The sequence below is a fragment of the Oncorhynchus mykiss genome, chromosome 5 (assembly GCF_013265735.2).
Source record: "Oncorhynchus mykiss isolate Arlee chromosome 5, USDA_OmykA_1.1, whole genome shotgun sequence".
In the NCBI taxonomy this organism is placed as follows: domain Eukaryota; kingdom Metazoa; phylum Chordata; class Actinopteri; order Salmoniformes; family Salmonidae; genus Oncorhynchus; species Oncorhynchus mykiss.
The window spans coordinates 26,134,893-26,147,986 of NC_048569.1; the positions used below are offsets into that span (position 1 = coordinate 26,134,893).

Genomic DNA, 13,094 nt, shown 5'->3' on the forward strand with positions numbered 1-13,094 from the left:
ATAAAGTAAGTAAGTAAGTAAGTAAGCATACTATATGCAGGAAATATTTAAAAAGTCAGTTCCAATACAGAGAACAGCAGCTTGCATGTGAATGGGTGTGTGGGTGTGTAGAGTCAATATAAATGTATGTGCATATTATGTGTGAGTGGTTAGAAAATTATGGAGTGAGTGCTTGTGCGAGTGAGAGTGAAAGTGTGTGTGAGTGTGTATAGAGAAATGTTTGTGTGTGCATTTGTGTTTGTGTGTGTGTGACGAGTACCCACCTGTAGTATTGCATTCCAAACGTTGAGCTAGGAATGTAGATTTACATTTATTTAGAATGATTAGTATATTTAGAACGATATTGAGTTATTTTTCCTCCCTCTTAGAGATGAAACAACTCCTACGAAATGCAATTTGGACTCAACATTTGCTTTAGGATAAATAAGCAGCTGTTCACGTAACCTCCCTCTCTCTCGCTGTCTCTCTCTCTCTCCCTCCTCTCTCTCTCTTCTCTTTCTACCCTCGTCTCCCCCCTATTTTCCCTCCTCTCTCTCTCTCTCTCTCTCTCTCTCTCTCTCTCTCTCTCTCTCTCTCTCAGAATGACAGTATGGTGGACAGTAATGGGGAGGAGTCTCAAGAGAGTCTAGATGTACTGCCTGACGTCTCTCTGGTGAGCCCCGCAGTCAGGCCCAGAACCATAACCTCATAAAGATGGACAGAGCAGAGGAAGAGGGAGGGATGGAGGGAGAGGGAAAAAACAACAAGCTGGAAATGAAAGAGCGACAAGAAGAGGAAGCAACGGATATGCAGTTTGAACTCTTATAGCCTATTTCTTTCTTTCCTGTGGAGGAGTCTGTTTAGAGTTAGAGGATATTATGGCATACATTTTTCCTCCGCTTCCTCTTCCTCCTCCTCCCTCCTTACTAAGGAGGAACTTGCTCTGTGTCTGACACCTGAGGTAAAAGCTCTAATCAGAAACACACAAACACAAACAAGAATACCTACCACAGTTACCAGAGCAACGGTAACCGATGTTGACAGGAGGCTGTGTTGGTTCCAAGGAGATGTAATGTGGGACACAGAGAGCAAAGACCTGAAGAGTCTTAAAAACACCTCAACTCCATTCAGCCAGAACATATTTGTGTTGGTTTTGATTGCTTTCTCTTGCTATTTTTAAACCCATGAATCACTTCATTCATTCTCTCCCCGCTCCTGTTGCTGTTTTCATTGTTCATTTCTCAGTTGGTTTTGGTTGGAGGGGAGAGCTTGTTGCCGGGGACACAGCGGACTGGGAAGGTGTAACCTGAGGTTACACAAAAAAACATGTTTAGCTGTGGGTCTCAACTGAATCCTGGCCTAACTGAATGAGTTGTGTTGAATTCTGAGGCGTGATAATTGGTGGTGTGTGTGTGTGTGGAATGAGGAGATTCCAGAAATGTGCTGTAGTATATGAGTGTTTTGTGGGATGAAAGGAATGTGATCTGTTTGTTCTCCTCTTATCTTAGGATGAGGTGCATTCCACATCCGAATCTCCCCCCACCTTCAACCCCCCACCCCCTCCAGGGCTGCAGAGGCATCCCAGCAGACGAGACCAGGTCAAAAAACGCCCTTCCTCCAAATCCTCCTATTCTGGACTCTACTTCACCGCCCCTGCCCATAACCCACCCAAGGACCAGAGGGGGAACCAAGGGTCCCCCTCCTCACCCAAGGTCCCCCTCCAAAAGGATTTCTCCGTCCCCCATAAGAGGGACCCCTCTGTCCCCCATAAGAAGGAGATGGCAACTTCCAAGTTTTCCATGGTCAACAAGCACGCCATAGGCCCCTTCCCTAGAGTCCAGTCATCTATTAAGACCACCAAACCTGCCGCCCCCTCCCCATATCTACCCCCTCCACCTCCACTCCCTGCCCCATCCACACCCCCTCCCCTTCCACACAGCACGGACAAGGCCTCCTCTGGCTCCAACAAACAGCACTTTGTCATGGTGGAGGTCCACAGGCCCAATGCAGAGTCTGACGTCAACGAGGTGCGGTCCCTGCCCCAGTCACGAGGTAAGAGGCATGGAGGGAGTAGGTTGGAGGAAAAGCTAGAGTTGGACTCCAAAAACCATGAGACCAGATTTGGACGTGAAGGATTGGTTACACAAATAAGAGGAAGTGCATGTTTATGTGTAATCATGGGTGTATGTATTTCTGCCTGAGTGTGTCCCTGTGCCAGTCTCTAACCTTCTGCACCCATCCCCTCCAAGGTGCCACCCTGTCCCAGCTGTCAGACAGTGGACAGACACTGAGCGAGGACAGTGGGGTGGACATTAGCGAGTCGGGGCGACTCAGCAGGGAAAGCAGTCCCCACACACGCCCCCCACGAGACTCCAAGGGGGCACGTGGGGACAGCACCGCCAAACCGGTGAGGAGGACACACCAGCGGGGAGAAAGACGACACAGAAAGAGAAAGAGGGAGATGTATGGATGGATGAATGGATGGATGGAGCTGAAAGGGAGGGATTACAAGAAGAGAAACAGACAAACAGAGCTGGGTTGTCCTCTGTCACTGCTCACTCTATCTGAAGCTTGTTCTCAATCCTAACTGTCCTAACTTCTTTCTGTTTTATTCTTTCTTTATGCACATACAGTTTTTCTTTCTTTGCTCATTGATACATTTTTGTCCTTTCAATGATTTCTCATCTATTCAATCACTTCCATCTCATCTCATACTGCGCTAGAGGTCTCTTGTTTCCTCTGCCTGTCCCTTTATGCTTATTGCTGATTAGTGGTTAGGTGGTGGGAAAATTGTTGATTGGTTCCTACCTTTATGGGTGGACCAATGTGTAACAAAGGTGCAAAAGAAAAGAGTTCATGGGTCTCCAGGGTGAATATTTGAGTAAAAAGCTGAGTTATATTATGCCCCCTCTCTTCTCTATCTCTCTCTCTCTGCAGCCGGGTCTCTTGGAGCGTACCTCCACACTGGTGAGGGTGGCAAAGAGTGCCAGCACCCTGGGCATCGCCATCGAAGGGGGTGCCAACACTCGCCAGCCCCTGCCACGCATCGTCACCATACAGGTGGGTCTCAAACAGCCTAGAATACCCCTCATGCCCCTCACCCCTCTCACCCCTCCCTTTTCAAGTCATCTCCGAAATGACAGCTTGCCAGACAATCTCCTGCACCTGTCAGAATTGATCTAGCCATAGTACTCTGTGTTCTGCAACTCTGCACTGTCATTGGCCCGTGCCGCCTCCTCTTCCACACATGGCTACACAACACAGCCTCTGTCAGATAAGTCGGAAGATAACTCAAACTGAGATCCCTGGCTGCCATGCCATTGTTCCTCCACTCCCGAGGACTGGCAGATTTACCAGGGATGATTATAACCTTCAGAATAGACTCTATAGCAGGGCTCTGACACTCAGAGGGCCTGAGACAATGAGACAATGCTAAGCAATTATACAGTTTATTTGTCACATGCGCCGTGTACATGCGCCATACTAGGCGGTGATGCAACCAGTCAAGATGCTCTCAATGGTGCAGCTGTGGAACTTTTTGAGGGTCTGAGGACCCATGCCAAATCTTTTCACTCTCCTGAGGGGGAATAGTTGTCATGCCCTTTTCACGACTGTCTTGGTGTGTTTGGACCACGATAGTTCATTGCTGATGTGGACACCAAGGAACTTGAAGCTCTCAACCTGCTCCACTACAGCCCCGTCGATGTAGTCCACGATCATCTCCTTTGTCTTGATCACGTTGAGGGAGAGATTGTTGTCCTGGCACCACACTGCCAGGTCTCTGACCTCCTCACTATAGGCTGTATCATCATTGCCAGTGATCAGGCCTACCACTGTTGTGTCATCAGCAAACTTAAGGAAGGTGTTGGAGTCATGCATGGCAATGCAGTCATGGGTGAACAGGGAATACAGGATGAGACTGAGCATAAACCCCTGGGGGGCCCCCGTGTTGAGCATCAGTGTGGCAGATGTGTTGTTACCTACCCTTACCACCGGGGGTGGCCCGCTAGGAAGTCCAGGATCCAGTTGCAGAGGGAGGTATTTAGTCCCAGGGTCCTTAGCTTAGTGATGAGCTTTGAAGGCTCTATGGTGTTGAACGCTGAGCTGTAGTCAATGAATAGCATTCTCATATACAGTGCCTTGCGAAAGTATTCGGCCCCCTTGAACTTTGCGACCTTTTGCCACATTTCAGGCTTCAAACATGAAGATATAAAACTGTATTTTTTTGTGAAGAATCAACAACAAGTGGGACACAATCATGAAGTGGAACGACATTTATTGGATATTTCAAAAAAAATTTAACAAATCAAAAACTGAAAAATTGGCCGTGCAAAATTATTCAGCCCCCTTAAGTTAATACTTTGTAGCGCCACCTTTTGCTGCGATTACAGCTGTAAGTCGCTTGGGGTATGTCTCTATCAGTTTTTCACATCGAGAGACTGAAATTTTTTCCCATTCCTCCTTGCAAAACAGCTCGAGCTCAGTGAGGTTGGATGGAGAGCATTTGTGAACAGCAGTTTTCAGTTCTTTCCACAGATTCTTGATTGGATTCAGGTCTGGACTTTGACTTGGCCATTCTAACACCTGGATATGTTTATTTTTGAACCATTCCATTGTAGATTTGGCTTTATGTTTTGGATCATTGTCTTGTTGGAAGACAAATCTCCGTCCCAGTCTCAGGTCTTTTGCAGACTCCATCAGGTTTTCTTCCAGAATGGTCCTGTATTTGGCTCCATCCATCTTCCCATCAATTTTAACCATCTTCCCTGTCCCTGCTGAAGAAAAGCAGGCCCAAACCATGATGCTGCCACCACCATGTTTGACAGTGGGGATGGTGTGTTCAGCTGTGTTGCTTTTACGCCAAACATAACGTTTTGCATTGTTGCCAAAAAGTTCAATTTTGGTTTCATCTGACCAGAGCACCTTCTTCCACATGTTTGGTGTGTCTCCCAGGTGGCTTGTGGCAAACTTTAAACAACACTTTTTATGGATATCTTTAAGAAATGGCTTTCTTCTTGCCACTCTTCCATAAAGGCCAGATTTGTGCCATATTCGTCTGATTGTTGTCCTATGGACAGAGTCTCCCACCTCAGCTGTAGATCTCTGCAGTTCATCCAGAGTGATCATGGGCCTCTTGGCTGCATCTCTGATCAGTCTTCTCCTTGTATGAGCTGAAAGTTTAGAGGGACGGCCAGGTCTTGGTAGATTTGCAGTGGTCTGATACTCCTTCCATTTCAATATTATCGCTTGCACAGTGCTCCTTGGGATGTTTGAAGCTTGGGAAATATTTTTGTATCCAAATCCGGCTTTAAACTTCTTCACAACAGTATCTCGGACCTGCCTGGTGTGTTCCTTGTTCTTCATGATGCTCTCTGCGCTTTTGACGGACCTCTGAGACTATCACAGTGCAGGTGCATTTATACGGAGACTTGATTACACACAGGTGGATTGTATTTATCATCATTAGTCATTTAGGTCAACATTGGATCATTCAGAGATCCTCACTGAACTTCTGGAGAGAGTTTGCTGCACTGAAAGTAAAGGGGCTGAATAATTTTGCACGGCCAATTTTTCAGTTTTTGATTTGTTAAAAAAGTTTGAAATATCCAATAAATGTCGTTCCACTTCATGATTGTGTCCCACTTGTTGTTGATTCTTCACAAAAAAATACAGTTTTATATCTTTATGTTTGAAGCCTGAAATGTGGCAAAAGGTCGCAAAGTTCAAGGGGGCCGAATACCCTGCAAAGAATTAGGGGTTTACATTTTAATATTACAGTAGCCATAGCAATAGGGTCAAAGATCAACCCTGTGATGTCGTGACTAAGGTTAGACGTCCGTGGGTATGGCTAGTTCAAGTCCAGCTCAGGTAAATATTGCCCTTTACCCTTGCCAGGTGCTTTACATGAATGTCTAACTGTAAGAGTACGTTCAATTTGATTTTTGGGTTCCAAGCACCCTTTCATTTGTTTAATCAATAGGATAAGAGTTGATCCTGTTCTCTCCCTTTACCTGAAGGAGTACATCCACTGTTCTCTCCCTTTACCTGAAGGAGTACATCCACTGTTCTCTCCCTTTACCTGAAGGAGTACAGCCACTGTTCTCTCCCTTTCCCTGAAGGAGTACATCCACTGTTCTCTCCCTTTCCATGAAGGAGTACATCCACTGTTCTCTCCCTTTACCTGAAGGAGTACATCAACTGTTCTCTCCCTTTACCTGAAGGAGTACATCCACTGTTCTCTCCCTTTACCTGAAGGAGTACATCCACTGTTCTCTCCCTTTCCCTGAAGGAGTACATCCACTGTTCTCTCCCTTTACCTGAAGGAGTACATCAACTGTTCTCTCCCTTTACCTGAAGGAGTACATCCACTGTTCTCTCCCTTTACCTGAAGGAGTACATCCACTGTTCTCTCCCTTTCCCTGAAGGAGTACATCCACTGTTCTCTCCCTTTCCCTGAAGGAGTACATCCACTGTTCTCTCCCTTTACCTGAAGGAGTACATCCACTGTTCTCTCCCTTTACCTGAAGGAGTACATCCACTGTTCTCTCCCTTTCGCTGAAGGAGTACATCCACTGTTCTCTCCCTTTACCTGAAGGAGTACATCCACTGTTCTCTCCCTTTCCCTGAAGGAGTACATCCACTGTTCTCTCCCTTTACCTGAAGGAGTACATCCACTGTTCTCTCCCTTTACCTGAAGGAGTACATCCACTGTTCTCTCCCTTTCCCTGAAGGAGTACATCCATTGTTCTCTCCCTTTACCTGAAGGAGTACATCCACTGTTCTCTCCCTTTACCTGAAGGAGTACATCCACTGTTCTCTCCCTTTCCCTGAAGGAGTACATCCACTGTTCTCTCCCTTTACCTGAAGGAGTACATCCACTGTTCTCTCCCTTTACCTGAAGGAGTACATCCACTGTTCTCTCCCTTTACCTGAAGGAGTACATCCACTGTTCTCTCCCTTTACCTGAAGGAGTACATCCACTGTTCTCTCCCTTTCCCTGAAGGAGTACATCCACTGTTCTCTCCCTTTACCTGAAGGAGTACATCCACTGAGAGCAGTGACTGTTATGTGAAATAAAGGCTTGGCTGAACTGAGGGTAATACCACTGTACCTGGCTGTAGCTCTGCTCTGTTCAGGTCTGTTTGTGTCCCTTTTGATTAACCTGAAGAGTGAGGAGAGAGGAGGGCTGGGGAGGGAGCTGTGCTGTTCTGTGGAGTTCAGAGAACCACTGAAAGCTCTGCCGCTCAAAATATGCTTTGGTGAGAGGCTAATGAAAAATAAAAGAGCCGCTGATTGCGAGGGGAGCGACAAAGGCTCTGACCGTGAAATCAGCATATTCAAAATCAAAGAGAGCAACGGAGGGAGGGAGATAGGGAGCTAGGAAGGGGAGAGAGATATACAGAGAGATGGAAGAGAAGATGGTACATAACAATAAAGGGGATTTAGACTGAGAAAGTTTGCAGAGAAGGGGAGGTAGGGGAGGTTTCAATTTCAATGAAGGCTTTTGATGCCCAATGCAATCGCGGAGAAGTCAATACTGTTGATAAAGGGTTTGCCTCCTGAGACCGCTTGGAAGTAAATCTTAATCACCAAAGCTTGATTAAAATATCATCACCAAAGCTTTATTAAAATATCATCACCAAAGCTTGATTAAAATATCATCACCAAAGCTTTATTAAAATATCATCACCAAAGCGTTTTTTAAATATCAACAAAACTTTATTAAAATATCCCCACCAAAACTTTATTAAAATATCATCACCAAAGCTTGATTAAAATATCATCACCAAAGCTTTATTAAAATATCATCACCAAAGCTTGATTAAAATATCATCACCAAAGCTTTATTAAAATATCATCACCAAAGCGTTTTTTAAATATCAACAAAACTTTATTAAAATATCCCCACCAAAACTTTATTAAAATATCATCACCAAAGCTTGATTAAAATATCATCACCAAAGCTTTATTAAAATATCATCACCAAAGCTTTATTAAAATATCATCACCAAAGCTTTATTAAAATATCATCACCAAAGCTTTATTAAAATATCATCACCAAAGCTTTATTAAAATATCATCACCAAAGCGTTTTTTAAATATCATCAACAAAACTTGATTAAAATATCATCACCAAAGCTTTATTAAAATATCATCACCAAAGCTTTATTAAAATATCATCACCAAAGCTTTATTAAAATATCATCACCAAAGCTTTATTAAAATATCATCACCAAAGCTTTATTAAAATATCATCACCAAAGCGTTTTTTAAATATCATCAACAAAACTTTATTAAAATATAATCACCAAAGCTTGATTAAAATATAATCACCAAAGCTTTTTTTAAATATCATCAACAAAACTTTATTAAAATATCATCACCAAAGCTTGATTAAAATATAATCACCAAAGCGTTTTTTAAATATCATCAACAAAACTTTATTAAAATATAATCACCAAAGCTTGATTAAAATATAATCACCAAAGCGTTTTTTAAATATCATCAACAAAACTTTATTAAAATATCATCACCAAAGCTTGATTAAAATATAATCACCAAAGCTTTATTAAAATATCATCACCAAAGCGTTTTTTAAATATAATCACCAAAACTTTATTAAAATATCATCACCAAAGCTTTATAAAAATATCACCACGAAAGCTGTATAAAATATAATCACCAAAGCGTTTTTAAATATCATCACCAAAACTTTATTAAAATATCCTCACCAAAGCTTTATTAAAATATAATCACCAAAGCGTTTTTTAAATTTCATCACCAAAGCTGTGTTCTCTTGTTATCTATGCATTGTAGGCAGGCCCACATTATTTTAGCCATACAGGTCCCATTTTTGATGTACGTTAAACCCCCGCCATGATGTAGGCTACATGTCCATTCCCATCATGAAACGAAAGATACCGGGGAACCTCGTAATTAGAAGTTATCTGCAACCTATAAAAATCGCTAGTTTTCCGTTTCATATGTTGAAAACCGAAGCCTTCCCTTAGGCCTACTATAATGAAGGTTGGTTCAACAGCAATGTGTGTCTTTTTAATAATGGTGATTTTATGATATCATTCATTACATTTTACATTTATTTATTGCTGTATTTTTAAAAGAATAGATTGCTTATTTTTCGTTTAGTTGTATTATAACCAAACATAGAATGATTCACCTTCCTGGTTTTATCGTGACAACGTCTGTGGTGCGCTTGGAATGCAACTTCTGAAGATGTGTGAATACGATCTGATCTGTAAAATAGTTCCGATTATGTTCTGAAAACACAGGCCTATTTGGGAGCAGTATGACAGTGAGTGGACATTCTCCCTTTCTCTTTATAGTGGATCTTTATCCAGCTACATTGTCTACATTGTTACTATATGCCCGCGGGGAGAAATGATGGTGCCAGTAAGTGTGACAAAGCCTATTTAAAACCAGTTGTTTTGTTTTGTTTAGTATTTGATTAGAATTATTTGTTCTATTTTTACACCTTATCAATAATTAACCTTTCTGATCTCCCCATCCCGGATCCGGGTTCGTGAATACAGACTCAAGCTCATTACCATAACGCAACGTTAACTATTCATGAAAATCGCAAATGAAATGAAATAAATATGCTAGCTCTCAAGCTTAGCCTTTTGTTAACAACACTGTCATCTCAGATTTTCAAAATATGCTTCTCAACCATTGCAAAACAAGCATTTGTGTAACAGTATTGATGGCTAACGTAGCATTTAGCATTAGCATTCAGCTGGCAACATTTACACAAAAAAACAGAAAAGCATTCAAAAAAATCATTTACCTTTGAAGAACTTCAGATGTTTTCAATGAGGAGACTCTCAGATAGCAAATTTTCAGTTTTTCCTGAAAGATTATTTGTTTAGGACAAATCGCTCCGTTTTCTGCGTCACGTTTAGCTATGAAAAAACCCCTGTATCCAGGATTGTGTAAATCTATCAGCAAGCTCATTAGCATAACACAACGTTAACTATTTATGAAAATCGCAAATGAAATGAAATAAATATGCCATCTCTCAAGCTTAGCCTTTTGTAAACAACACTGTCATCTCAGATTTTCAAAATATGCTTCTCAACCATAGGAAAACAATAATTTGTGTAAAAGTAGCTAGCTAGAGTTAGCATTTCGCGTTAGCATTTAGCGTTAGCATTAGCGTTAGCATCCAGCACGCAACATTAACAAAAACATAAAAGCCTTCAAATAAAATCATTTACCTTTGAAGAACTTCTGATGTTTTCAATGAGGATACTCTCAGTTAGATAGCAGATGCTCAGTTTTTCCAAAAAGATTCCTTGTGTATTAGAAATAGCTCCGTTTTATACATCACATTTGGCTACCAAAAAAAATCCATAAATTCAGTCCTCAAAACGCAAACTTTTTTCCAAATTAACTCCATAATATCGACTGAAAACATGGCAAACGTTGTTTAGAATCAATCATCAAGGTGTTTTTCACATATCTCTTCATTGATACATCGTTCTTGGACACATGCTTTCTCCCCTGAATCAAATGGTAAAGTGGAAGCAGCTGGCAATTGCGCACCGAATTCGACGCAGGACACCAGGCGGACACTTGGAAAATGTAGTCTCTTATGGTCAATCTTCCAATGATATGCCTACAAATACGTCACAATGCTGCTAAGACCTTGGGCGAACGACAGAAAGTGTAGGCTCATTCGTTGCGCAATCACAGCCATATAAGGAGAGAATGGAAAACAGAGCTTCAGAAATTCTGCTAATTCCTGGGTGATGCATCATCTTGGTTTCGCCTGTAGAATGAGTTCTGGGGCACTTACAGACAAAATCTTTGCAGATTCTGAAACTTCAGAGTGTTTTCTTTCCAAAACTGTCAAGAATATGCATAGTCAAGCATCTTTTCGTGACAAAATATCGCGCTTAAAACGGGAACGTTTTTTATCCAAAAATGAAATAGCGCCCCTAGAGCTCTAAGAGGTTAATTTAATCTAGCTTATTTTCAATATTTGCCATGTCCATGCTCAGCTATAATACAATGTACATTAGGCCTAGCCCCTGTATCAGTGGGAATGCTATTAAAGCCATACAATTAGTTAGAACAATGTGGACTGCAAATGAGTCAACAAATTTAGCAAAGACAGGTCTACATTTTGTTATTACGTTTCAGTAAGCCATTTAACAAACTCTAACGGACTAACATCGGAATTGGAGTTGATTCCAAGGCAATAAATACAAATACACACAAAACCACATATTTCGCCATTGAGCATGTTTTGATTGGCCAGTGAGGGGCCAAGCCTCTACACACCCACAACTTTTGTATTCATCAGAACCCTGACCTTTCGCTCAATGCCACCAAGTTTTGTGCCGATAATTGTGATAGTGAAAATAGCATAAATATTTCTGACATGACCCTCAACCTATAACGCTTAGATTTACCATTGCGTTAGGTTTGTTAAAATAGAGCCATATGTTTCTGGCTCTTCCTTAATGATTACTTACTCACACTATTACACAAATAAAGTATTCACAACCATTCACAATTCCTAACAGATTAATTTAATTCAGGATTATATACTTTTGCATCAAATCTTCAATAGATGCTCCCTGGGCCTAAACAGCACCAACATAGTCTTATAGTAAGTAGTAACTTTAGTTTAGCTTGATGTCTGTCAAGATGTAGAAATCTGAAGCATCCGTTTAGAACCAAATATAGTGCATCAACAACATAGCTTGGGCAAAAGGAAGCTCTCTTATCCATTTATATGCAGATGATACAGTCTTGTACTCAGCTGGCCCATTTGTGTTAAATGCTCTACAACAAAGCTTTCTTAGTGTCCAACAAGCTTTCTCTACCCTTAACCTTGTTCTGAAAACCTCCAAAAACAAAGGTCATGTGGTTTGGTAAGAAGAATGCCCTTCTCCCCACAGGTGTGATTACTACCTCTGAGGGTTTAGCGCTCATACAAGTACTTGGGAGTATGGTTAGATGGTACACTGTCCTTCTCTCAGCACATATCAAAGCTGAAGACTAAAGTTAAATCTAGATATGGTTTCCTCTATCGTAATTGCTCCTCTTTCACCCAAGCTGCCAACTAACCCTGATTCATCCTACCCATGCTAGATTACGGAGACATAATTTATAGATCGGCTGGTAAGGGTGCTCTCGTGCGGCTAGATGTTCTTTACCATTCGGCCATCAGATTTGCCACCAATGCTCCTTATAGGACACATCACTGCACTCTATACTCCTGTAAACTGGTCATCTCTGTATACTCGTCGCAAGACCCACTGGTTGATGCTTATTTATAAAAACCCTCTTAGGCCTCACTCCTCCCTATCTGAGATACCTACTGCAGCCCTCACCCTCCACATACAACACCCATTCTGCCAGTCACATTCTGTTATAGGTCCCCAAAGCACACACATCCCTGGGTCTCTCCTCCTTTCAGTTCGCTGCAGCTAGCGACTGGAATGAGCTGCAACAAACACTCAAACTGGACAGTTTTATCTCAATCTCTTCATTCAAAGACTCAATCATGGACACTCTTACTGACAGTTGTGGCTGCTTTGTGTGATGTATTGTTGTCTCTACCTTCCTGCCCTTTGTGCTGTTGTCTGTGCCCAATAATGTCTGTACCATGTTTTGTGCTGCTACCATGTTGTGTTGCTTTCATGTTGTTGTTATGTTGTGTTGCTACCATGTTGTTGTTATGTTGTGTTGCTACCATGTTGTTGTTATGCTGTGTTGCTACCATGCTGTGTTGTCATGTGTTGCTGCCTTGCTATGTTGCTGTCTTAGATCTCTCTTTATGTAGTGTTGTGTTGTCTCTCTTGTCGTGATGTGTGTTTTGTGCTATATTTATATATATTTTGTACAAAATAAAAAAGAATCCCAGCCCCCAGCCCCCTTTTGACTTTTGATATAACAAATAAATCAAATAAAGTGGGAGAAGATGGAGCTAGATGAAACTTGGCTGACATTCTGCAAATTTTCTCATCAATGAAACATTCGATCTCAATACAGTTTTCTGTTCCCAAAACTACAGTCTGTTACGAACAGAGTCAAAGTTTTGTAGACTTGACCCTTTGCCAAAATTGCAAAAAAATGGTGTTGTT

General features: G+C 41.8%; 1 protein-coding gene across 1 annotated transcript in view; it reads left to right on the forward strand.

Moving 5' to 3' along the window:
- The window catches only part of whrna (whirlin a), a 153,974-nt gene that overhangs the window by 139,245 nt on the left and 1,635 nt on the right, over nt 1–13,094 (forward strand). The window contains exons 8-11 of the mRNA XM_021602252.2: nt 581–652; nt 1,488–2,031; nt 2,229–2,386; nt 2,917–3,039. Of these exons, the coding sequence (XP_021457927.2) occupies nt 581–652; nt 1,488–2,031; nt 2,229–2,386; nt 2,917–3,039 (897 nt within the window). The remainder of the gene's footprint in view (nt 1–580; nt 653–1,487; nt 2,032–2,228; nt 2,387–2,916; nt 3,040–13,094) is intronic.